The 27484-nt window shown below is 43.3% G+C and overlaps 1 protein-coding gene across 1 annotated transcript; it reads right to left on the bottom strand.

The window, feature by feature from the left end:
- Positions 1-334: 334 nt before the first annotated feature.
- Positions 335-27053, bottom strand: PI4K2A (phosphatidylinositol 4-kinase type 2 alpha). Its single transcript, XM_060127019.1, has 9 exons — positions 26537-27053; positions 19446-19646; positions 15016-15147; positions 14496-14649; positions 9866-9927; positions 8070-8169; positions 7118-7251; positions 6556-6615; positions 335-2766 (listed from the first exon to the last, which is right to left on the bottom strand). The coding sequence occupies exons 1-9, from the start codon at positions 26969-26971 to the stop codon at positions 2605-2607; spliced, it is 1440 nt and encodes a 479-aa protein (XP_059983002.1). The 5' UTR covers positions 26972-27053; the 3' UTR covers positions 335-2604.
- Positions 27054-27484: the final 431 nt, after the last annotated feature.

Genomic DNA, 27484 nt, shown 5'->3' with positions numbered 1-27484 from the left:
GGCTTTTAGAAAGGAGTTATTGCAAAAACTGTATAATCCCTATTGGGGGAGCATCTCATGACAGAACACTAATATTTCTGCAACAAATATTCACAGTAAAAGGGATACATGATGATTACAAATAGCTTTGCATCTGTGTAGGTGCAAGTCAGGTGTTGGTGTCAAATGAGTTATGAAAATATTTTGGGAAATGAGGACCTGTACCTTCCTCTGCTAGAGGAAAAGAGACTCAGGAGCCATATCTCAGTAACTCTATGGCAACACAGGGTTCTTTGTCCTTAAAATTGCATCCTACCTTGTCTTCCTTCCACCAAAGAAAACTAGACAAAAAAGGTCAGAATTGGACTTGTTATTCATACATCTGCATTGATTTAAATACATTACATACAATTTCTACAGTGCATTAGAACAGTACAGAGGCAGCAGCACTCTACAGCCCAGCCTCTACTCCCTGACACTGGGAGACAGGGCCTGTGGCTGGCAGAGGGCCGGGCGGTTCCTCGAGTGCCGCCCAGAAGCCTGCCCCGGCACTCTGGGCCCTAGCTCTCCCAAAGTCCACATTCAAGGCAACCTGAGTACAGGCTTCAAGGAGAACGGATGTGGGCCAGGAAAGGATGCCCCATACTCTTTGGCCTGCCAGGACTGGGACCAGCTCCCTCTTACATTGGACCCAATTTCCTTCTCATCCCAGAGCTGGTCTGCCTGAGGACAATGTGCAGATCTGCTCAGTGAGGGAAGCACCGGGCTCTTTAGACTGCTCAGGCTCTCTCAACACCCAGGTGGGGGCTTCACAAACACGTTTGCACACAGATGTCTGGAGAGTTAAACACACCTGGGTCCTCTCCGGCCTCTGGGAGCCCTGCTGCTCCCATGTTCTCGCAAAAATGATCCCTAAGGCCAAAGTCGGGGTCGGCTCAATGGGATTGTCAGGGCTGGGGCCGGTGGGGAGCTGTGCCTTGTCCACAGGGCATGCGTACCCAGCTCCAGAGACTTCCTGTCAGCGGGGTGGAAGCCCAGGATAAGCTGGCTCCTGGGGGCTGGACTGGAAGGTGCCCAGCCTGGCGCAGCTGACGAGAGCTGCACACCTCCTGCATGGCGGGAGCTAGGCAAGCAGAGGGAACACAGCCATAGTCCTTGCTCCCTTTCTTTGGTTGTTCTTCAAACCTTCGAGATAGTTTCTTTCCAAAGCTGATTGACCAATCGCAGGACGCTGGAAACTTGAAACGTCCAGTAGCACAGGGCTGCCCCACAGCCACGGGTGGCACCCTCTTTACTCCCCCCTGAGGCCATTCTTTGCTTTGGTGTAGAAAGGGCTCGGACAGCTGGTAAGGGGGACAGCTGAGGGAAGAGAGACACGGAAGCAAGAAGATGCACACTGGGTTGGGCAGCCACTGGGGGGCAGTGTGAAGGCCTCTCTCCTTAGGGCCCTGCCTTTCTCAAGAAGCCATGGAAAAACTGGCCTGGAACAAGAAGTGGGGGAGCAAAGGGAAGCTGCCAACCAGGAGGCGGAACACAAGTCCTGTTACCTCCAGCAAGCAACAGTGGTAGCGGAAAAAGAAGTCCAAGGACCTAATATCCTGTCCTCTTATGTGCTGAGACCCACCCCAGAACCCTCATCGAGAGCCACTCCAGAACCCAGAACTGAAGCACTAACTCAAGAGTTGAGAACAAAACATCTAAAACAACAGGAACAAATTAGCAGACTGGGAGAGTTTGTTACCTTTGGCTACGGCCAAGGACTAAGGAAGCAAGGCTCGGATAAGTTCACCCATAGACCATTACAGTTCCCAGCATATACCCAGGTGGCATGGATCACATTTGCATGCTAGGGAGTCAACTTCCTCCCTCCTGCCTTTGCCTGAGTGACAAGCAACCTACAGGCCTAGACTAAAGGGGTTGGGTCCCCAGCAGGGAAGGGAGCAGAGGTGATCTATACCATCACTGTAAAACTGCTGGGAGTTCTAGAGCAAAAGTCTCCCCACTGTGAGAATCGTGTCTGGAGTCAGCCTATTGCACCAGTGGGAGGAGAAGGGGAAGAAGACTTGGCAGAAAACCAAAAGGAAGTGTGGCTTCTGTCTGTCCCAGCACTGCGAGTCACCTAGCTGCCTTGGTCCGTGGGGGTAAGGAACTGTGAGACACCTGGATGTCTGGGCCCATGCAAATTTAGGTCTGGATCAGAGGTTTTCTGCTATAAGAGGTTCTGGGATTCTGCCTGGGTTTTATATTTAAATTTGTATTTGGTTTTTTCTGATGCAGAATATAATGAGGAATAGCTACAGAGCAGGGTGTCAGGAAGGGAAGGGAGTTTCCCAGCCTTCCCCCAGGAGATGCTGGAAGGGAGATGCTCCTTCCCGGGCATCTGGACTACTTGCACGGAGCGCCAGCCCCCCTACGCCAGCTCTCAGAAGGGCCCAACAGCACACACTGTCCTTCTGATTGTGCTTCTCCCTGTGCTTGGGAAAGCTCTGAGGGGGTGGTGAGCAGACAGGGAGGGCTCTTAAGGGCACTGATCTCCGCCGGCTTCTCTGGCTCTTCCTGTAACCTGCTCCCCAGGCTTTCTCCCAGGCCAAGTCTCAGACAATGTGCCTTTGTCTGCCTCTGGGGCTACCACCATGAAAAGAAGGGCTTCCGACTCTGAAAGCTCTGTGTGTAGGACTCGCTAGCAGATCGCTGGTGGGAACGGGCCGTCTCGACAATCACGGGTGGCATCTGGACGAGGTGCAGGGGACTCTTGTTGTCTTTCAGGGCCTGGGTCAGATTTAGGATCTGCAGTGGGAAAAATGAGATCAGTGAGGGCAAAGCCTAGGCATTCTGGTCTGCCTCTGAAGGGAGACCTGCAGATAGAGTGCTCCTATGAATCAAAACAAAAATAAACAATACACTAATGGAAAATTGTACCAACAGACTATTTACTAAAGTAAGAATATAAGTGGGCAATATACAGAAAATGGAAACCTCTCTACTTGTTGAAAAAATACAAATGAAAACAAATACCTCCTATTTTTTTGCCCTTCTAGTTAGTAAAGATACAGAAGACGACGATGACGACTCAGCTGGGGAGAGTTCAGAGACGCGGCTGTGGGACTGGATCGTGGGACAGTTTTTCAGAAAGGCAAGTGGAACATAAAGGCTTAAAAGTGACCAGGCCCTCTGACTCAGCAACTCCATTTTTAATGACTAAGGGAACAATCACTGACATGCACAAAACACTTAGTTTCAATCAATACAGTGCAGTATTGTTTGTAACAGTGAAAATGATATAAATACCTGAGAGTATGGGATCAGCTAATAACTTAAGGGATTAGAAACAAGCAGTTAAAAAATATATTCTCTTGGCATGGAAAACTGATCACAATGTCTTAGATGGAAAAGAAAGGAGATAAGGAACCAGTATTATAGTGTGACTCCACCTTTATTTTCTTATCTACTTATCTACAGAGAAAAAATGTCTGGAAGTTGGCAGTGATTATCTCTGGGTCAAGGAAGGTGACCTAGAGATAGGGTGATTTTTGTTTATCCTTATTTTCTGATTTTCCTACAAAGACCATGTATTAAACAAAAAAAAAAGCCATTTCAGTTGAATTGTCCCTCTCATGCTGTCTTTTCATCATCTTTTTTTTAAATAAAACTTTTACTTTGGAATAATTTTATACTTACTGAAAAGTTACAAAGATAGTACAGACAGTTTCTATGTACCATTTACCCAATTTCTCCTAATTTTATCATCTTATATAACAGTGGTACATTTACCAAAACTAGGAAATCAACATTGGAACATTAGTATTAACCACACTCCAGGCTTAATTCGGATTTCATTAGCTTTTCCAATACTGTTCTTTTTCTGTTCCAAGATGCCACAGTGCATTCAGCTCCTTTCCAGTTTTTGTCTGTATTTTACATGTATTTCAGATATGTGTCCAAAGGAACACATTTTCTTCCCCTTGTCAAAATCATAGTCATCACCATTTATCGTCTCTGGTAGGACAATACAAAAGCTGAAGTTGTCCTATGACAGCCTTCTTTAAACCACTGGATGTTGAAGATTTTCACAGCCAGGCCAGACACATGGGAGGGGAAGCTAGGCGGCACCCCCATATCACACAGGCCTCAAGCCATAAATATCCTTGGCCTACAAGTGCTGCCCCAAAAGAGGCAGAGATTCACCTGGAACAGAGGTCAGAAGTGAGAAGTTGATCCTACCAGTAATTAATTTCTTTTTTACTTCATTGTTTAGGTATTGCCAGCACCCTACACTGCTTCGAAGACCCTTGAGTACAAGATCAGGCCAGAGAACTAAAAGGAGCTTCAAATGGAATCAGAGTGAATTGTGCAGGAGACCCGCCCAACTTAAGAGACAGGAGTTCACACCTGCCCTGGCTGGGTCTCCCTGTGCTTTCTTTGGTTCTTTGGGTTAGAAGCCACCTTTCCAGCATGTTTAAAATGGGGTAAAATGTCAAACTGTCTACAACTTACTTTCAAAAGATTTGGCCAAAAACAAACAAACAAAATCTATCTATCTATGGAGACAGACAAATTATATAGATACATTAAAGAGAGAAATTATATAGATATATAGAGATAGATACTATTCAGATAGATAATATTTAGAGAAATAAGATAAAGCAAACGTGGCTAACTAAATGTAACAATTGGTGAAGTCTAGAAGACCTCCACTCATTCTTTCAATTTTACTGAGGTTTGAAGTGTTTCAAATTAAAAAGTTGAAGAAAAATTTATAGCAGGCACATAATGCCAAAAAAGAAATACTGTCTTTGAAAATGTTATCTAAAGAAGCTTTCCCTCAGACCCTGCATTCTTTATCTAACTCCTGGTTAGAAGCCTTTATGGTGCGGAACAACTTCTATCCCCCAACTCCATCTCTCTAGGGGTTCCTCATTCTTCACCTTTGACTCTGGGCCATTGTACAGCCCACTCTGTGATTACAGCTCAGGTAGGTAGAAGGTGGTGCCTTCCTTTCACCTGCATGCTAGGAGGAGGAGCTGGACGCTCATGGAAACTTATGGTTTCAGAGGGAGGCACTCTAGGTTGTAAGATGCCACAGGCCCTCAAAGGACATTAAGAGCACAAGTTGGAAAGAAAGCTAAGATTGCACTCTCTCAATCCACGCCCCCACCCTGCCTTTTGCTACTCTAGATAATGGTCCTAACTAAATATCATGAGAGGAAGATTGCTATGATGTTGGCAAGAGACTGGAGTTGGGAAGGGAGTAGAGAAGAAACTACAATAGGGACAGAGGTACAGCCTACATAAACTTGAGAAGTTTGTTCCTTTATGCTGAGTTCCATAATACCAGACGACATCACGTGGCTTTTAAGGTTTCTACAAATTCTGCCAGCCTAACTGGGCCCTTACATTATTTGGGAAATGTAGGAAGACCATGTTATGGTATTCAGGCAGCTATAATAACTGCAGCTCTTAAAACCTGTCTGTCCCATATCTAGAGAAGATGGGCTTGGTAAGCTCAAGAGTTGCTCTCACCAGAAGCCTTTTGCTAAATGGAAGAAAGAGGTAAATGTATAATTATGACCGAGAACACCCTCTTGTCCTTCAAAGATGTGAGAAGCTGTATACAAAGTCATAATCAAAATAGCTAACCCATATTGAGTACTTCAGTACACCAGCACTACTCCAACTGTTTTCAATGATTTATCTCATAATAACCCAACGAAGTAGGTGCTGTTATTAATCCCATGTTACAGATGGAGAAACTAAAAGAAGGAGAGATTAAGTAACTCAACCAAGACCTCATAGCTAGTAAATGGCAGAGCCAGGATTCAAACCAGGCACTCTGACCAGTTTGTGCCCTAACCACTAAGCCATCCCAGCTATCTTTAAGACTTCAAAGTGATAAGCAGAATGTCAGTGTCCTACAGAGTTTTTAGACAATTTTCAAGCTATTCTTTACTATGCTTTGGAAAGTCAACAACACCCTGGGGGTTTCCTTGGTTCTCTTTGAAGGTGAAGTGGAGAAAAAAGAAATAATATGGCTTGTAACTATAACAACAAAACTTATAACCATGACCAGCATCTGAGTGCTTACCATGTGCCAGGCATTGTTTTTACTAAACACTTGATACACATTATCTTATGTAATCCTCTGGCCAACTATGCAAAGTATGATTACTGTCCCATTTTATAAACAAGGAAGCAGAGACTCCTGCCCAAGGCCATAATGCTGGGAATGGTCAAGCAGCAGTCTGACTCCGGAGCCTAGCTCTTGACCACCAAGGCACAAGGCTGCGTTGCACAACTTGAGGACACAGACCACCAGGTAAATTTACCAATGAACTATCCAGCAAGGGGCACAGAGCTAAGCACATAGTAAGTGCTTCACCAAGCACCAGATACCATGGAAGAGGTGGCAGATTTGGGATGGCTACCTTTCCCCCTCAGGTGTTAACGGAGAGTTACAAATATGTATGGCATAGACTAAAATGGGTTTAAAATACAAGCTTTACACATTTACTCAACATGAGCATAAAACCCTCTCAGAGAGATCCCAGGGATGACACCAGGAGGATGTCCCAGGCTTACCTGTCCCCGCATGACAGCAATCTGCTTATGGAACTGGCCCCTATCGAATCCAGGATCTTTCTGCAAAAGAAGGGCAGAAGGAGATGGAACCTGCATGAATCCCTCAGAAGAACCCGTTCTCCTCCCCCAGTTAGAAACTTTCTAATAAAGAGAACCTACATGAAGCTTCAGAGACTTAGTGAAATTAACCACCACCCCAAGAACTCCCTGTTTCACAGATGGGGAAATAGAGAACAAGTAACTATTTTGTCCTCAGTCTCATTATTAACTCTAGAGAACTTCAGGTGCTAGTGCTCCATTTGAAAATGAGAGCTCTGCAGATACACTGCAGCCACATGACACAAAGGACACAAGCCAGTGTGATTCATCACAGCTGCCAATTTTTTTTCAAACCAACTCAAACCAGGTCTTGCTGTCCACAGGGGGGAATCTTGCTCTTCATTGGCTAACACAAGCCAGAAGGGTGTTTCCATTCTCTTTGGGCTTGTATCAGGACCAATTAGAAAAACCACTGGAATTCTTTCTTCTATATGGTTATAAGGCTGAGGTTCCCAGGGCTAACCTTGAAGAGTTCATATAGGTCCTCCTCCAAGTCCTTGACGAAGTTAGGGTCTGATATCTTTGGAAGAATCAGATCTTTGATCTCCTGAGAGAATGGGACTTTTGCCTGGGGCAACCAGGCCCAGTAAAAAGGATCTGAAAAGAGGAAAAGTCAAAAGCAAAGCTGGTGTTGAAAAAATCCCTGCCCATCTATGTCCTCCACCTATCAGAGCACTGGCAAAAGTAGGATACTGCTCTTATTTGAAACACAACAGAAAATAGAAGTTATAGGGGGGCTTCCCTGGTGGCGCAGTGGTTGAGAGTCCGCCTGCCAATGCAGGGGACACGAGTTCGTGCCCCAGTCCAGGAAGATCCCACATGCCACGGGAGCGGCTAGGCCCGTGAGCCATGGCTGCTGAGCCTGCGCGTCCGGAGCCTGTGCTCCGCAACGGGAGAGGCCACAACGGTGAGAGGCCCGCGTACCGCAAAAAAAAAAAAAAACAACAAAAAAGTTATAGGGGCTGTTAACCCTAAAGGTTACACAGTAAGTGGAGAAACTGGGCTTCAAACCCAGGTCTGCCTAATCCCTGAGCCTGTGCTCTTTCCCAGACATTATATGACTTTCTAAGATGTAACATGGAAGACATGAACACTGACAGCAGCTTGTATTTAGAAACACAAATAGAATAAATTATGATAAGACAGTCCTCAGAAAGAATAAGAAAAATGCAAAGCAGAGATGCAAAAACTCAACTCTGTGCTTCAAATGGGAATAATGTAAGGTAAAAATTATAATAGCTTACATTATGGAGTAGTTGCCATGTGCCAGCCATTGTGCTCAAGTGCATGAGCTGCATTATTTCATTAATTCTTAGAACAATCCTGTGATAGAGGAATTATTATCTTCATTGCACACATAAGAAAACTGAGACTGAGCAAGAAAAGAGCCAGACCATAGCGGTCTTAAGACTTACACGCCCTCCAGGAGTCAGGATGTTTCAGGGGGAAAGCCAGCCCATTGTCTATGGCAGCCACCTTGATAACAGGCTCCTTCACCACCACCCAGTCTGTGTCCTGAAGAGCAAGGGAAGATTAAATATTTATTGAGTCCCACCTGCCCCAGGCCCTTTAAAATAGCAGCAAAGCATCCCATCTCAACCTCCTCAGGCATCGGTCCTTACTCAACCTCTGAACTGGTTTCTATATTGTTACCTGACTTAATACATTCATGGCACTTTGACTTGGCTAATTCAAGATTCCTGGAGTCCCTTTCTTATCTTAGAAAAGGTGCCCTTCCCCAAGAGTTGCCACAGTCCTTGGTAACATGGGAAATGACAATAACAAAAGATAACTATAAGCCATTCCTCCTAGGGAAAGGCAGTGAGAATCCTGCGAGTATAAAAAAAAAAAGAAAGAAAAGTCAATTATCAGTCAGCCAAGGTCCCTTGGTGTGGAACTTGACTCAGATGCCACTTCAGTGGTGGTGACCACATTTTCTAGTAAGATAACGGAACCATGGAAGATAACAGCTGGCTGCTCTTGCATAAGGGAGTCTGTTCCCCTGCTTCAGTGATACATTAAAAGGAAAAGGACGAGAGCTGAATGCAGAGAGAGCGGAGCAGACTGCCTGTGACAGCAGCCCATGTCAGACATTCCCATGACTGTCTACTTGGCTCCATGTTCAGGTTAACTAGTGCCACCACAGGAACAGGGCATGTGGGTCCAGGATGCCTGCATCAGAATCCTCTGGGATACCTTATTTAAGGTGTGAAATCCTCAGTTTTACCCCAGACCTAATGGAGGAAAGGCTTGTACTTATCTTACGGAAAAACCCGAGTGAACTTTTTGGCCAACCCAATAAAATCTGTACTTTTTTTTTTGGCCACTCTGCACAGTGTGTAGTATCTTAGTTTCCCAACCAGGGAGTGAACCCGCACCACTTGCACTGGAAGCACACAGTCCTAACCACTGGACCGCCAGGGAAGTCCCCCGAATCTGTACTATTTTTAGTAAGCTCTTCAGGTGATTCTGATGTACAGAATTTGAGAACCACTATTACAAAAGGAAGTAAAAACACTACGAGGATGTGTTAACTAATCTTACTGTGGTAAACATTTTGCAATATATACATCAAATCATCACATTGTACATCTTAAACTTGCACAATATTATATGTCAATCATATCTCAATAAAGCTGGAAGAAAAAAAAAACACTATAAAGAATAAAAGCCAACCTCACTCTCCTTCTCCAGGTAGCCTTCCTGCTAATTTTTTTAAATGTGCAGATTGAACAGGGATGGGGAAGTGTGGTGGAGTATAAAAGCAATGAGAGGGTAAAGAAAGTTGCAGGAAGCAGCTTTTTCTAAACTGATGTTCTGTGGTATTGTATTCTTGTGAGAAAAGTATTCCATGGTCAAAAGGTTTAGAAATCACTGAGCCAAACAAAATCACACAGGTGCACTAACGCACTATTTCTCAGACCTTTACTGTGCTACTATGCAATGTGAATCTCCAAAAAAGGCACAAAGTATGTAATATGTTCCAAGCTTATTTGTACTTTTCTTCAGTCTATCCCTATCATTAGCAGGATATTCCTTAAAAAACAAATTGAGAAAAGCTCTTCCAAATATTAACCTATCAATTTTAAAGACATGTGCTATCATGATTCCTCTGAACTTATGTGACCTAAATATCACCCCACTACATGCTTTCATATTATGCATATACTACACCTCATCCTCTCCTTCAAGATATAGATCAACCACTTACCCGAGAGCTAGCACTATCCATTGGACAGTCATATTTAATCAGCCAGTTGTCATTGCCTCGATCTGTGAACAGAAATATGAAGTTAGTAGAAAAAACTGGAGTAGGGCTTCCCTGGTGGTGCAGTGGTTGAGAGTCCACCTGCCGATGCAGGGGACGCGGGTTCATGCCCCGGTCCGGGAGGATCCCACATGCCATGGAGCAGCTGGGCCCATGAGCCATGGCCGCTAAGCCTGTGCGTCCAGAGCCTGTGCTCCGCAACGGGAGAGGCCACAACAGTGAGATGCCCGTGTATCGCCAAAAAAAACTGGGGTGATTTTCACTTTCAGCAATGATGAACTAGATACTCTGGACACTTGGGGACCAATCATCCTACTAAGTATAACTACAAAAAACAGATAAAATATTTTTATTCTTATTTATTTATTTATTTATGGGCCACGCCACATGGGATCTTAGTTCCCTGACCAGGGATTGAACCCACTCCCCCTGCAGTGGAAGCGTGGAGTTCTAACCACTGGACCGCCAGGGAAGTCCCTGGATAAAATATTTTTAAATCTCTTGAAGGCACTGGAGATTTTATAAGACCCTTAAGAGTTAAAGTGTCATGATCTGGGAGAAAAAGGTAATCCAGAGAGGGGAGTCCAGCATTCGTGACTTCTTTTCTCTTACAGCACCTGCTGACTTGGGAAGAGGTGGCTGCGAGGTAGAACAGTGTTCTAATAGCGCTGGGGACCCAGAGAGACAAAGTTGTAGCCTGATGATGGATAAGGTGGGGGAACCCTGATAAATCACCCATGCTTTTGGCTGAAACCTGAAAGGCTACAACCCTGGAAGTAAGCAGAATTTCCCAGCAATACCTGAAGTTAAAGTGATCCTGGGTTGCTGATGACCCTAGCTGCTTGCCAAAAGCAAACATCTCTTTCCAGACAGGATTTATACCAACATCTCAGGCCTCCAAATGTTTCTATAATTTCTGATATACAATATCTGACAATTAAAAATAACGAGGTATACAAAGAGACAACATGACACAAATAAAAACAAGAAAAACAAAAGAAAATTAAAACCAAATCTACAGGGGCCCCAAATAATGAACATATAGACTCTGAAATGTTCAAGGTAAAATCCTTAATATGGTTAAGAAGATAAAAGGCAAGATTAAGAACATCAGCAGAAAACAGGAATCTATAAAAAGAATCAAATAAAAATTCAAAAAATGAAAAATACAGTTAACAAAATTAAGAACTCAATAGATAAGTTTAATAGCAGATTGTGCTAAAGAAAGTAGTGATTTGAAAGACAGAGCACAAGAAATAAACCAGAATAAAGCACCCAGGAAAAAAGATATATACATGAATGTATATCTAACAACATATAATTTGGAGTCCCAGAAGGAACAGAGAGAAAAATGGGCAGAAGTAATATTTAAAGAGACAATAGCTGAGAATTTTCCAAAAGTGACAAAACATATCAAACTATAGATTCAAGGAAGCCTGTATATACAAAGGAAAATATACCTAGGTATATCACAGTAAAAATGTTGAAAACCAAACACAGAGTAAATCTCAAAAAAATCTAGAGAAAAAGACAGATTACATTCGAAAAGGCAACAGTAATATGGACGACCTACTTCTCCACAGAAACCATGGGAGCAAGAAGATAACGGAATGTTTTTTAAATACTGCTAAAAGAAAATAATTGCCAATCCCAAATTCTATACCCAGCAAAAATATTCCTCAAAAATGAAGCTGAAATAAAGATATTTTCAGACAAACAAAAAATAGGAAATTAATCACCAGCAGACTAGTACCTCAAAATAATAAAAGTCATACATGAAAAACCCACAGCAAACATCATACTCAGTGGTGAAAGACCAAAAGCTCTTCTTCTAAGATCCCGAACAAAGCAAAAATGCCCACTTTTACCATTTCTATTCAACATAGTACTGAAAGACCAGAGCATTATGCAAGAAAAAGAAGTAAAAGGCATCCAAACTGGAAATAAAAAGGTAAAATTATCTCTGTTTGTAGATGATATGATCTTATATGTAGAAAACCCTAAAGATTCCACAAAAAACTGTTAAAACCAATAAATAAACTCAGCAAAAGTATCAGGATACCAAGTCGACCGCAAAAATCAGTTGTATTTCTATTCAATAACAATGAACAATTCAAAAAAGGAAATTAAGAAACAAATCCAGGGACTTCCCTGGTAGCGCAGTGGTTAAGAATCCGCCTGCCAATGCAGGGGACACAGGTTCAAGCCCTGGTCCGGGAAGATCCCACATGCTGCAGAGCAACTAAGCCCGTGCACCACAACTACTGAGCCTGCGCTCTAGAGCCCGCGAGCCACAACTACCAAGCCCACGCACCGCAACTAATGAAGCCTGCACGCCGAGAGCCTGTGCTCCGCAACAAGAGGAGCCGCTGCAATGAAAAGGCCACATACCGCAATGAAGAATAGCCTCCACTCGCCGCAACTAGAGAAAGCCTGTGTGCAGCAATGAAGACCCAATGCAGCCAAAAACAAAAACAGAAAAAAAAGACTCTGTGCTCCCAATGCAGGGGGCCCAGATTCGATCTCTGGTCAGGGAACTAGATCCCGCACGCTGCAACTAAAAGATCCCACATGCTGCAACAAAGATCCCATGTGCCACAACTAAGACCCAGCGCAGCCAAATAAATAAATAATTATTTTAAAAAAGAAAGAAAGAAAGAAATCCATTTACAATAGCATCAAAAAGAATAAAATACTTAGAAATTAGTTTACCAAGGAGGTGAAAGACTTGCATAATGAACACTACAAAACATTGCTGAAAGAAATTAAAGAAGACATAAATAAATGGAAAGACACCCTATGTTCATAGAATGGAAGACTTAATATTGTTAAGACATCAATACTACTTGAAGTGAAGCAACCTAGAAATTTAATGCAATTCTATAAAAATCCCAATGATCTTTTTTGCAGAAATAGAAAAGCTCACCCTAAAATTCATATTGAATCTCAAGGGACCCCAAATAGCCAAAACAATCCAGAAAAGGATCAAAGTTGGAGGACTCACATTTCCTCCAAAACTTTCAAACTTACTACAAAACTTACTACGAAGCTATAGTAATCAAAACAGTGTGGTACTGGCATAAAGACACACCAATGGACTAGAATAGAGACTCTAGAAATAAACCTTTGCATTTATGATCAAACAATTTTTGACAAGGATAGGAAGACCATTCAATAGGGAAAAGACCGTATTTTCAACAAATGGTGCTGGGAAAACTGGATATCTATATACACAAGAATGAAGCTGGATCCTTACCTAACACCATATACAAAAATTAACTCAAAATGGATTCATGACCTAAATCTAAGACCTAAAACTATAAAATTCATAGAAGAAAACATAGGGCAAAGCTTCATGACATTGGATTTGGCAGTGATTTCTTAGATATGACACGAAAGGCATAGATTAAAAAAAGGAAAAATAATACTTCATGAAAAATTTTCAATTAATTGCATCAAAAGACACTATCAACAGAACAAAAAGGCAACCCACAGAATGGGAAGAAATAGTTGCAAGTCATGTATCTGATAAGGGATTAATATCCAGAATATATAAAGAACTCCTACAACTCAACAAAAATAAAACAACCCGATTCAAAGATGGGCAAAGGACTTGAACAGACATTTCTCCAAAGAAGAAACACAAATGGCCAAAAAGCACATGAAAAGATGTTCAAGATCACTAATCATTAGGGAAATGCAAATCAAAACTACAATGAGATACCACCTCATACCTATTAGGATGGCTACTATCAAAAAAACAGAAAATAACAAGTGATGGTGAAGATGTGGACAAATTGGAACTCTTGTGCACTGCTGATGGGAATGTAAAATGGTGCACCTGCTATGGAAAACAGTACGGCGGTTCCTAAAAAAATTCTCAACATAGAATTACCATATGGTACAGCAATTCCACTTCTGGGTATACACTCAAAAGAACAGAAAGCAGGGTTTCAAAGATATTTGTACACCCACGTTCATAGCAGAATTATTCACAATAGCTAAAACGTGGAAGCAACCACGAAGCAAGTTTCTGTAGACAGATTAATGGATGAGTGAAATGTGGTATATACACACAATGGACTAGTATTCAGCCTTAAAAAGGAAAGAAATTCTGACACAGCCTACAATATGAATGAACTTTGAGGACATTATGCTAAGTGAATAAGCCAGCCAGAGAATGAAAATGCTGTATAAGTCCACTTAGATGAGGTACTTAAAGACAAAACTGTCCTGTGATAGACTGGGCTACCATGAATGACTAGAGATCAAGGATAAGAACACTCTTCACGTTGCTTTGGAAGAGCCAAAGTGTCTTCTGTCTAGGACCGGGAAAGAGGCAAAGATAAAACATAAATACTCACCCCTCCTGATAACTACACATGATGTGCCTGAACAAGGCTTGTCTAGGAAAAGTATTTTCAAGCCCCTCTCCAAATGTGCATAACCCTTATGTCTTAGACTAAACTCATCCTGATAGGGTACTCTGATACTAAGCTCTGCAAGCCTCCAGGTCTCCCCCGTGCCTCATCACAGTCTGGCACAGGGCACAGGACCACCCACAGCTGCTCACCAGTGTTGCGGATGATGTAATCCAGCACCACTAACCGCTCAAACTGTAGCAGTAGTTGCCGGTTAGTGTTCTCAGGGAGAGGTTCTGCTTCAAAACGACGTAGCCAGTAGTCTGCATCTTTGTACCCTTCAACAAAGAGCTGGAATGAACCAACCTGCAATCAAAAAGGAAGAATAAAGGTATTTCCTTACAGCCCAAGTGCAAAGATCCCAGGAGTAAGCCAGGTACCCACTAAGGCCCTGTGGAGTTTATATCAGGAAAGGGTTGTGACAGTAATTGCTCATCCAAATTCAAGAAGCCCAGCTAAATGGTCCAGAGGAGTAAAGTGTGAAAGTTAGGGTCTCTTTGGAGAATTATTCCTCAAACCTTAGGCCCTTAACAGAAATGAGCAAGACAGAAGCCTCCCGGCAGACTATTCAAAAGTCCATAGATAAGTCTGTTGACACCTTGCTTCATCACTTGGATGATTATGCCACTATAAATCATCACCTTTGGTAAGCCACCTAGGCGCAGTCTATACCTTTGGCGGTAGCCCGATGCGGTTAAACCGCTGTCCAACTTTTGGCACTTTTTCCAGCGCAAGCCGCTTGCCCCTGGACTTCACTCGGTCAATGGCACTATAGTTGAAGGTCTCACTGGCCAGGTATACTACCTACAGTGGAAATAGAAGAGACACCTAGGTTAGAGTCAAATTTAAGGAACTATACCACTATGGCAGAGAATAGCTAGATGCTCACCAACACTGTTCCTCTTCCGCACATAGAAGGAATGCATTTCTCAGCCTTTCTAGCTGCCAGAATAGAGTATATGACTAGTTCAGGCCAAGAGAATGTTGACAAAGTGATGTATGCCCACTACTTCCAGGCCTGGCCCCTAAAATTTCCCATGATCTTTAGCTCACGTTCCCCAATCTGTGCAGCTGGAAATGAAGCTGAGCTGGCAAAACCACATCATGGAAAGATCCCAGATCTCTTGCCGCTACCTGGAGTGACATGGGATCTAGGAGAGCTGCCTAACTAGCATGGGTCTTGATGTGAGCAAGAAATAAACTCCTACTGTGTTAAACCACTGCAATTCAGGGGTTGTTACAGCAGCTAGCATGAATTACCCTGACCACTACAGCTACCTCCTGGGTTAGGAGAAGATGGCCCAGTGCCTATTTTCTCTCCAAATAAAAACAAATTGCAATTTACTCTATACCCTTTTATTTCCTGTTGAACTCTGTACTATGTACAATTATTTACATTCAAAAATTAAACAAATATTAAAATTGGTTTTAATTTTTAGTGAGTTGCTATATATTTACATAGACTGTATCTAGAATATTACACAAGAAACTAGTAATAACAGCTGCCTCTGAGGAAGGAAACCAAGTGGCTGGAAGACAGGGGTGGGAGAGAGGCTGAATTACTCTTCTTTGTTTACTGTAATTTTTGCACTAGATGCATGCATAACCTATTCAAAAAAATTTTTTTAATAGGCCACCAATATTACACTTGATTGTCAAACTGCAGTGATATCACTGTAATCCATAATCCATATGTGTGTCCATTATCACACTTATCACACTGTCTCGTGATTATCCATTTGTATACCTAACTTGTTTCTTAAGACTAAAGAAATGTGGGGTGGATGAGAACATCTTATTTACATTAGCATCCCTAGTACCTAACACAGTGCCTGGCACATGCTCATTTATTAAGTGAATGAATGAATAAGTTACGAGCTTCTTTCAGAGATAGCTATAAGTGAGTTTTACCATATAAATACCTAAAATCAAATTTATAAGAAAATTCTTTCTTTTCCTAAGCCTTGCAAAATTCATTACAAATAACTAATTATTTTGCCCCCGAAATCTCAGAGACAGCATAAAATAATTCCCTTCCTCCCATCCATCCATCCATCCATCCAGTTTTAACAGAGTACCTAAAACAGATGTGCAAAGTACTGTAGGTTAGCACTCTCTGCCTTACAAATCTGGAAACACAGGCACAGGAATAAAGGGGAAAAAAGGCTTTCCTAAGACTACCTTGCCAGCTTCCATGGTGAAAACACTGGCTCTCAAGCCATAAACCACCCTTTCCCCCCATGAGATTTATTTTCGATCAATTTTTGTAACAAACCACTCTTCCCCTATGACTAATGAAACTATCACAACCTGAAACCTTGCAGGAACAGAGAGCAGAGATAGTGATCGAGTGAGAATTACAGCCTTACTGCTTGAAGCTCCATCTCAGCGTGAGCCCCGTTTCCATAGTGACAGATGCTCTGATCAACTGGATAGAATCCTATCACAAGGGTGGGGACGGAGGGAGGGGAGAGATCTCCTCTTACTATTGTCCAACAGCTGTAATGTAAAGCTTGCAAATATATGTGGGTTTCTTTGGCTTGTTTGTTTTGTTTTAGCATTATTTATTTATTTATTTTTGGCTGCATTGGGGGGTCTTCGTTGCTGTGCATGGACTTTCTCTAGTTGCTTTGAGCGGGGGCCACTCTCCATTGTGGTGCATGGGATTCTCAGTGCAGTGGCTTCTCTTGTTGCGGCTTCTCTTGCTGCGGAGCATGGGCTCTAGGAGCGCAGGCTCAGTAGTTGTAGCTCGCGGGCTCTAGAGCACAGGCTTAGTAGTTGTGGCACACGGGCTTAGCTGCTCCGCGGCATGTGGGATCTTCCCGGACCAGGGCTCGAACCTGTGTCCCCTGCATTGGCAGGCAGATTCTTAACCACTGCGCCACCAGGAAAGCCTCACAAATGTATGTTAAGCTTGCAAAGTTCTGTCTCATCTCAGTCTCATGGAAGACAAGTGTTTTTGTTGTTGATTTTTTGATGTAAAGGATCCTCAGTCCTCATTAAGGTTCTCTAACAGGGAAAGAGGAAGCCCAGAGATAGGGAAGAAAGGGATTATGTGACATTAATGATTAGAATAGTCATAAAAATACCACAGGCAAAGATGTATGGAGTGTTTACACTGTGTCAGCTGCTGGGCTACATGTTCAACATGGATTAACTTGTGCAATCTTCATAGCCACTCTCTCAAGTAGGACCTCTTTATGTCCCTATTTTTATAGTGAGGAGACTGAATGGGCAGGGGCTGTGGGGGTGACTTGCCCAAGGGTCACCCAGTGAAGCGCTGCAGCACCAGAATTTGGACTCAAGCCCTCTGGTTCTTAGGCACTGCACTCGAGAAGCACAGGCAAAGCAGACAGGCACAGGGCATGGGTGGTCTGTTATTTACCTAGCAGAGAAAGGAAATTACAGTGATATGCAAGGAGTACTTAGAAGCATTTCTAGAGTCTAAGAGGGGCCTAGTAGGAGGATTTCAGGTTAGGCAGGAGATCTTAGGGGCTTTAATTATCATACAAGATGTTCAATGTGCCGTTTAACTATACGCACACAGAGAGAACTAAGTATAAAGGGAAGGAATGAGCTGCACAAGGCCAGGCAGTGACTTAGGTGTCAGATGGGAGCTACAAGCCCAGAACTAAAATCAAACATTCTCTCCATTGGCCTGAGGTTGGGGGATCTCTGTTACTGTTTTTTCATGGTTTGCTATCTATCCACTGATTCCGCTGGTACTTAAGGAATGCTTACTTTAAGTATAGTACTTTGCTAGGTGCTGAGAATGAAAGAAGGAAATTTCAAGAAGTGGTCCCTGACTTCTACAACCTTAACAAATTAGTTGGCTTATTTGAAGTTTGGTGGCAAAGGAGCAAACACAATTAAACATCCACAACAATCACATTTTCTTCTAACATACCCTGGGAAAACAGAAAAAACAGATTTGAAGGGAAGCTCCTGTCTGCTGATCAGGCTCTTTGCCCACAGCCTGCTATCTAAACCGGCAAAGAAAACCTTAAGCAGGGGTTTTTAATCTAGATCCTATGAGTCAAAGGGTAGACTTCAACTTGTCTATGAACCATCCTCCTGAAATTATATGCAATAATTGAAAATATATGTATTTTTTGTGGGAACAAGATTTATAGCTTTTATCAGATTTTCAAAGAGGATTAAGACCCAGAGATACAAAGATGCCCCTGCAGCCTTAAAGCATCAGATCAGAGTTCCCCCTTAAATTGTTACTAAATCTCAGGGAGCCACACACTAAATGAGTGACGACGTGTCCTTAGATGTTCATATGCTGACAAGCAGATTTCTTCCCCTCAGAACCCTTGGAAGGTTTCATGAGACACCCTGTAGTACAGGGGTTCTTAACCTAGTGTCAGTAAACTTCCTGAAATTGTATGCAATAAATTCTATATTAAAGCATGTTTTTGCAAGAGGCGAGGGGGCGAGGGGGCAGGGGGCGGGTATGGTCCAGACCCTTCAATAGAACCTCAGCTAAGTCTATAACACATACAAGGTATGTACAAATCCATTCTAAGTGTGGAATTGCCTGGATCTGGGAACCCGATTTTGTTATGTTCAGACAAGTACCAGAATTCCATAGCATAAAGATGGGTGAGGAGAATTTCATGTCAGTTCCCTGTAGGTGTTCAGGCCAGACCTTTACTCTAACCCTCAGCCAATCCTAGAGTCCTCCTTGGCATACCTTGCATTAGTGCTTAGCTGACATCAGCTAGTCCATTCTAGACTGTATCTAAATCCTGGAATAGCTCAGAAATCTAACAGAGTAAGCTACAAAAGTAGCTAGGTTTCTAACCAGCTTGGGGTTACGTGGGATCCAAAGACCCAGGGAGTCCATACATGTGCATCAGGTCAGTGAACTTCCTGAAACTGTGTGCAGAAAATTTATGTGTATCCTTCTCAGGATAGCTTTCATCACATGATCAAACCATGAGCTGAAACCTACCACCCCCACCAAAAAAAAGGGCTGAGAACCCTAGACTCAGGGCACAAATAGCTGTCACTGGATCTAGCAGTCCCACTAACACGTAGCAGGGCTTAGGTCCAGGAAAACTCTGGCCAGGCAGTAAGGCTTCCTGGAGACTAACCTTTGTACGGGGTACAATGTTGAGTTCCAGTTTTTGGTCCACCAGGCTGGCCCCTGCCTCTGAGAGATAGCCCTGGTTGAGGACAAGGCAGTCACGGCCAAAGCAGCAGGGACAGCACAGCTTTTGCAGCCACTTGGTCCACTTAGGATTAAGATGCCCATACGGCTCTTCATTCTTGGGTTTGAAAACAGCAATGATTTTCTACAGAGACAAAAGAAAAAGAGGATGTTAAAGGCAAGTTGATTAAAGTAGCTCACAGACCAGGTCAGCAGGAATCTAGAAAGAAATGAGAGGGCATAGGCAGACAATCCCTATGTACAGTTAGACACTGGCTTCTCCCCCAGCTTGTAAGGGGAAGACACCAGCTCACACGAGCAGCTGAGAAACCCCCTGCCAGAAAGGGCTGAGGCCAGAGAAGATGCCAAGTCTGGTATATACGGTACAACAGATTTTAACACCATCAAACCCCAACTTCTAAGGTACACTCATACATACTGTTGTTCTGCATCAATTATGGAAAGACTCAAAAAAGTATCAGCTGAAAGGAAATTAGTAGAATTTCTTATAGAATGAGGTTAAGAAAGTTCTTATAGAATGAGGTTAAGAAAGTTCTTTCATCAATGGTAGCTTCCTCTATCGGCCTTACTATTCCACACCCACCCCCTCCGCGTGTTAACAAACCTTAAAAAAGTTTAGGAATGACAAACTAAGAAAGCAATGGAAGAGAAAAATCACAGCAGGAAAAAGGATCTGCTACCTAGTTAGAATGGGTTTCTTTTAAGTAATTCTGATAGGCAAGAGATCAGGACATGAGAGGCCACAAAGATTAAGATCCATCTTCTCTAGCAGACAGTAACTTAATCCTCAAAGATCCTTGGACCTATGGGATGCTGCTGCAATCTAGAAACTAAGGCCTTCCCTCCTGAAGGTTTCCTCCCCAAGCCAGTCAGCCCTCTGAGGTGGTTTTATATTTATGTCATTCCTTCCAGTCCCCAAGCTGGTACTTTCAAAGGAAGAAAAGTAAAGTAAATATGCTATTCAAGTGATTCATCTTTATATCATATGACTCTCCCTCTCCCCTTACCCCACAGCCAACTCAAGCTAGTCTAGGTCATAAGTCATTTTCCTGTGGGTGTCACTTCCTGAATGGCTGGTCACAGCAAAAAACACAAATCCACCTGACTGCATTAAGTACTCATATTAGGAACTGGCTAGGCACATGTCTAAAACAATAACTGGTCAATCTTGAGGACAGTCCCTTCAAGAAGCCTTGCAAGGATTTGAGAGGGCAAGAGAAATACAGAACTTTCCTCCTCCAAAAGAATCAGTTTATTCTTAACGATAAACAAACTTACTTATTCACCAGAAAAAGTCAAATGCATATATTCATATTCTAAGTCTTCAGAATTACATTCTTATCTAAAGTGGCTAGGAAGAGGCCTATTTTAGCAATCGTCCTCTCTGTCTCTGTACCCCTGGAACCCTGGGCTCTGAATCACACAGCAGCAGTAGTAAGTGGCTTACCATACAGAGAATGACTGATGACTCCAATGTAACTCTCTGGAACCTGGGCAGTGAAACCACAGTACAACTTGAGGCCCATCCCAGAACCCACCAGTCAGTTCAACTGAGGCACAATGTGGAGTTCTGCAAGCTGGTCCCCAATGAAAGGGAAACCAAGACATTCCTACTATTAGTGAGGCTGAAAAATAACAGGGCTAAGGCTTAAATACTTCCACTTAAAGAAAGCAGAACTTGGGAATTCCCTGGCAATCCAGGGGTTAGGACTCTGCACTTCCACTGCAGGGGGCACAGGTCTGATCCCTGGTCGGGAAACTAAGGTCCCGAAAGCCACACGGTGCAGCCGGAAAAAAAAAAAAGAAAGAAAAGAAAAGAAAGCAGAACTTGAAGGCCAACATTGCAGCCAAGCATCTTTTATAGACTGACCTCTCAAACTTCTCAATTTCCTTCCACCATAAGGAGAATCAGAAAGCATTTTGTTGACTCTAAAAGCATTAGTAATCATGGTTCTCTCAGTATTACAAGAGTTTCATTAAATAATAATGCCTGGAATGGACAAATAGGGGAATGGTAGGGTGGGAAGGATGGAGGAACAGAAGGACATTCAGACAGAAGGGGAGACAAGTGCCTTTCAGGACTAAGCGTTGCCTCAGTTCAATTCAATTCTGCCAACATTTGCTCAGTACCTAGTTCTTATAAGACAGTGCATCAGCACTCTGTGGGTTTCCTAGACAGACACATAAAGCAGCCTCTGGCCTAATTTCCAAAGCTAATGTTAACGTCAAATAATCAACTGTGTTACAGAATACTCAAGAATATTCTCCTAATTCATAGAAAACAAATTCTAAAGCCACCCACCAATATTTGGTTGAGAAAGAAAATAACTACTGCCTAATTTGTTTCACCAACCTTTCTCTTCTTTAATATACTTTCAATTCCTTTATTACATTTAGGAGAAAGCTTCAGTTTGATGTCAATATTTTAAAAACACCCTCCCTTAACACCCACTTACTAAAACCCCTTTTAATAAAGGGGTTAAAGTGCAGGTAGCTCAAGTAGCAGCAATCCATGAACTTGGGGATAAAAACAGCACTGCACAAGGAAGCAAGGGGCCACTCACTGGCTGGTGCCAGACCCGCAACCAGTTACTGAAACCTGGAACCCAAAAGGGTTTCCTATATCTATGCAGCAGCCCCACGGAGGAGGGTACTATGCTGTGCTAAAATCTAACACAGTTCAAGCACATCACTCATACTATGCAGTGAAATATGCAAAAATAACGCATAATAAACTGTTTTTTTTAAGTTTGGTAAACACAAAGTGGACGGTTCTCAAACTTTTTGGTTTCAAGGCCCCTTTAAACTCTTAAAAACTATTGAAGACCCCAAAAGCTTTTATATACATGGGTAAAATCTATATTTGCTATACTAGAAATTAAAACTAAAATGTTAAAACTATTTATTAATTCACCTAATCATAAAAATAAGCCTATTACATGTTAACATAAGTGACATGTTTTTATGAGAAATAACTATATTTTAAAAAACATTTAGTGAGAAGACTGGCATTGTTTTACATTTTGCAAATCTCTAATGTTTGGCCCAATAAAAGACAACTGTATTCTCACATCTTTAAAATTCAATCTGTTTCAATATCATACAACATGAGACCTCTGGAAATCTCTGCTGTACACTCATAAGGAAATGAAAGTGAAAAAGGCAAGTCTGTATTCTGTAGAGGTTGGATGGAAACAGCATTCTTTGACTTAGCTATTTAGGTAGAGAAGCCTTATTTACAAGTTCACTTTTACAAAAGAGAGGGATGGACTACTCCAAATATATGAGACCCTGAAAGAAGATGGGCTGTAAGTAGAATGTAATAAAAGAGATTCAGCCTGTATTTATTTTCCTATCCACTGCCTTCAACCCAACCTGCCTCATCCATTACAACTTGTAGCCTGGGACAGCTCCCTATAACAGATGGTAGATGATGCTTAAAAATCTCCAGAACTACACCTATATATGGTATACAAACATGACTGTGTCTTAACATTTTAGTAATAAATAAGTTACTCTGTTTGAGATCTTTATTCTTTATTTGGCTATTAGTGTCATTCTCAACCGAATGTTAGGACATCAAAATTTCCTGTAGGGCACAGGTGGTTAGAAGAAACACATTCAATATTACAACATAATTTTATATTTGAAAAATGGAAAATAATACTGTACTGTTTTCATGACAAACTCTTGGTGAATGAAGTATTTTTAAAAGGTTGAAAATTACTGATACAAGGCCAAGCTCCTAGAACATGTGAGCAGTATCTGTAGAATTGTGTCACAAACACCAATGAGCATTATCTAATGAATTACTATTCTCAATATGAAAGGATCATCTCAGAATTATACTACTTTTGCTTTATTCAGTGCCACGTATCCAAGAAAGCTTAATCCAGAGGTCAGTGGGCATGTAACTTAAAAACGAAACAAAACACTCTGAACTCCTGCTAAGCACCAGGAATTAGGCCAGGGGCTTTCATGTGTGGTATCTCATTTACTCCTCCCAATAAACTAGTCAATCACATGCTGTTCTATGTTTTGGCAACATGAACACCTAGAATTACTAGCCTCTCAAAACAGAAAATTCTCAAAAAATACTTTCGTAGATGATTGAGCATGAGACCTGAAGCACAAGGATGTATGTAGATGAGGAGGGTAATATGAGCACTCTACCATGACTCCTGATCTAGCATTTTCCATCTTACTGTTCCAGGTCCCTTACTTGCTCATCCTGAGGAAGGAACCACCCTACAATGGGAAATGGAATCAGGGCTGTTATCTTTAAGAACTTTTCAGACTGTCCAGCTCCAAAGTACCTGTGGCAGAAACTGCTGGTTCCCCCAATCTCTGTTCCCTCTTCTTCCTTAGACACAGGTCCCTGATTTTTAGCTGGGCAAAATAAAGACTACAGTTCCCAGCCACTACTGCAGCTAAGTTCTGGACGATGGAATGTAAGGAGAAGAGTCTGGTGCAACTTCTAGGAAACGTCCTACAGGGAAAGGGCATCCTCTCCCTCTTCCTCTCCCTCTCCTTCTTCCAACTGGCTGAAAAGCAGGCAAGATGTCTGCAGTTTGAGCAGCCATCTTGGATCACGAAGTGGAAGCCACATGCTAGGGATGGCTGACCAGCCGGACGGTTGGATGCATATTGTTCATACTGCATCCATGATAAAGGAAAATGCCATCCCAGCTCTGAGCAGTCTGTAGACTTCTTTTAGGAGAGTCAAATGTACTTTTATTCAAGTTACTATTATTTTAAATTTTCTGTCACACACAGCCAAATTTAGTCTTAACCAATATGGTAGCTGAAAAGAGAAACCAGAGATTCAGATGACTAACTCTGAGGCAGCAGGACATAGTAGTTAGGAGCATGAACTCTGGAGCCAGTCTGCCTGGGTCTGAATCCTGCCTCCTACTTAACAGCTGTGACACCCTGGGCAAATTAGGTATACTGTGTGCCTCAGTGTCATCATCTGTGGGGGCAATAATAGTACCTACCCCTGAAGGTGTTATGAGTACTAAGTGAATTATTATTTGTAAAGCATTTTAAATAGTACCTGGCATACAGTAAATGCTATCTACGTATTTTTAAATAAAATAGTTAAACACATTTGCAGCAGGGCCAAAGATGACAAAACTAACTACAGTGAGTCTGTGGTCCAGTATAACCCACCATAGCAGTTAGGAAGTGATCCTCTGCTCTGAACCACATTTTCCTCAGTGTGAACAGGATGGTTACACTAATAAGTTTTATCCAGTCATATGTGTCTTGACTTCCCCTCTAAGAAAGGACAGTGGCCAGGAAATTTGAGAGACTAAGATCCTGCAAATCACCAAGAAGCATACCCATAGTGTGTCATTCTCTGTGGCCTATGTACTGAGGTGGTAGTACTTTACCTGCCAGGTAGAATTGAGAGATCATATTACTCCCACCTGTCAGAGCACCAGAACACTTCTCTGCTGACCTGACACACTTCCAATGTTACAGTGGAGCTGTAACAGTGTCATGAAAGAAAAACAAAAACCTTCCTCCTGCTTCTATACCTAACAAAGATAATCTTAGCCCATTCTTACATCAGCCAACAAGCAAACAACTACAAAATAAAATAAAATCCATTCATGTCTTAGATCTCACTCTGGTTCCTAAATAAAAAAGATGAAAACATCTTTCTAACATTTAAACCTCAGGACACCCACCTTTCTTTTCTTCTACAAGTGATGGTTCCTGTTTGAGCTTTCGATTTAACTCACTGCTCCCTTATTTGAAAGACTTACTACTCTCAAAGCTTTCCCCCGTCTCAGTTTATGTTAACTGATTTGATGGCAGAATTGCTCTCTGGTTCTTGGTGATAATTCAGGGACAACAACATCTGGGAGAATTAACTGAATCCTTCAATCAACCTAACCAAGAGCTACAAGTCACAGTCCATCCTGGCCACACAGCACTCCTGCCAAAAGAACACACCACCCATCTCAAGAGTTCACACAAGAGAGATGCAGAGAAAATGTGAGGGAGCTCTGATACCCATCATTTTAATAAGCATAACAATAATACATTTTCCCAATAAACCATTCTGGTCCATCTGAGAACTTTAACAGGGAAGATTTGATTTTTTTTTTGACTCATTGATATTCCAAAGATACCTCTAGTTTGATCTAAATGTCTTAAATTCTCCTATGGTTATCAAAAGAATAAAGGTCACTTTTCAGCTGCCCTGGTCACTCCATGCCCCATCCCATCCCCCTTTAAACACATACAAGGGGCAAAATAAAGGTCAAACAAACATTCCGCCTTTGTTAAAAAAGCAAACTGCTGACAGTCCTGGGTGAGAAATGAAAGTAAAAAGTAGCTGACAGTCCCATGTTTCTCAAACTTCACATTCTAAACTGAGGAGCCACAAGAAGGATTTGAACAATTTCCCAGAAGTGAGCAATAACCAGGACAAATGAAACTGATGAGTCCACCCACTCTTACAACAAACGTCTGCCAATAAGGGGCCTGGGTTGGTGGCAGGAGACGTCCCCACAACAGAGAAGGCTGGGAATGAACCCTCAGAGCCCCTGATGGGTCACCCGTCCTCCTCAATGAACAGCGACAACACTGGTTCAGTCCAAAAAGAAAGGACGGGCTCAAAGCTCAAAACAGTACGTCAGTGGCCGAATAAGGAACCTACTAGAAAGCAGCATCTCCCCGCGCGTCTCTGTCCAGAGGCCGACTGCCCCATCACACCGCAGGGCCCCCCGCCTGTATCTGGTCAATTTCCTCTTTTCATTCTCCGCTCACTCTTCCCCTACCAAATAAGTTCTGATTTATTTCTTCATTCCGGACAGCTTATCCGTCTCCAGTCCTCAGTAGAATTCCAAAATCCTGCCAAGGGGCTCTGCACTGTGAAGTTTCTCCATTTCTTATCCTTTCAAACCCCCGTTCTCCCTCTGGCTGTGCGAACCCTCAAACTTCCCCGGACAGGCCCACCCTCCCCGATGCCGGCGGTCGCGGTCCCCAGCCCGCTCTCACCCCCTGAGGGTCCTTGACGAAGTAGCTTCCGCTGGAGCCCTGGTAGATGCGCTCGGGGAAGATGCAACGCTCGATGGCCACCTCGGCCTGCCGCACCACCGCCTCGAACTCGGGGTCCTCCGGGAACTCGTTCCGCTCGCGGTGGGCCTGCGCGGCGTGCGCGGCCGCCGCGGCCTGGGCGGCCAGGGCTTGGGCCTGCGCCGCCACGGTTTGGGTTTGACACTGGGCCGCCGCGCCCCGGGCCCGATCCAGCAGTGGCTGCCGCTCCCGGTCGTGGCCTGGCGAGCCCTGCGGAGAGGGGGCCGGGCCGGCCACCGCCGCCACGCGGACCGCGCCTCCCGGCACCTGCGGAAAGTGAGCGGCCGAGGCGGACGGAAAGGTGTAGTCCGGAGGTTGGGCCCGCTCAGGGGACACGAGTGGACTAGTCTCGTCCATCCCTCAGGCCGCGGGCTCCAGGACCCGGTGCGCTTCGCACAGCTGAGATCCCGGCTGGGACCAATCCGCGAAACCCCCAACCCTCCCCGGGCCAACCAGGTCCCGACGCCTCTTTGGCCCCGCCCCTACCTTCCCTGTTTACTTGGCGACGAGTAGACACGACCCCTCGCGGGCGAACGGTAGCCAATCAGAAACCATGCCTACGCAATAGCGTCCTCAGCACTTTTCGCTGATCACTTTCTGTGAAGACTGCGCATGCTCCAGGAGCCAGCCCCGGGTCAGACACTCCTTCTGCTCTTACCAGCCCAGCCCCGCCCTTAGATTCCGATTGCTGGCCCTTGTTTGGAAGTTTACAATAAAGCATCCAAGCTCCTCAGTCACACATCCTAGTGATGTATATATGTCATTCCTAATCTCCCAATTCGTCCCACCCTCTCCTTCTCCCCCTGTGTCCTCATGTCCATTCTCTACGTCTGCGTCTCTGTTCCTGCCCTGCAAATAGGTTTATCTGTA

Source organism: Lagenorhynchus albirostris, chromosome 16, assembly GCF_949774975.1.
Source record: "Lagenorhynchus albirostris chromosome 16, mLagAlb1.1, whole genome shotgun sequence".
Classification (NCBI taxonomy): domain Eukaryota; kingdom Metazoa; phylum Chordata; class Mammalia; order Artiodactyla; family Delphinidae; genus Lagenorhynchus; species Lagenorhynchus albirostris.
This window is presented reverse-complemented; position numbering and strand designations above follow the sequence as displayed.

Coding starts and splice junctions, on each gene's coding strand:
- PI4K2A (XM_060127019.1), bottom strand. CDS start 26,971: ATGGACGAGACTAGTCCACTCGTGTCCCCTGAGCGGGCCCAACCTCCG. Junction 15,148..19,445: donor ACATTGTACCCCGTACAAAG/GTTAGTCTCCAG, acceptor TTTCCACTGTAG/GTAGTATACCTGGCCAGTGA. Junction 9,928..14,495: donor TTACATCATCCGCAACACTG/GTGAGCAGCTGT, acceptor TTCTGTTCACAG/ATCGAGGCAATGACAACTGG.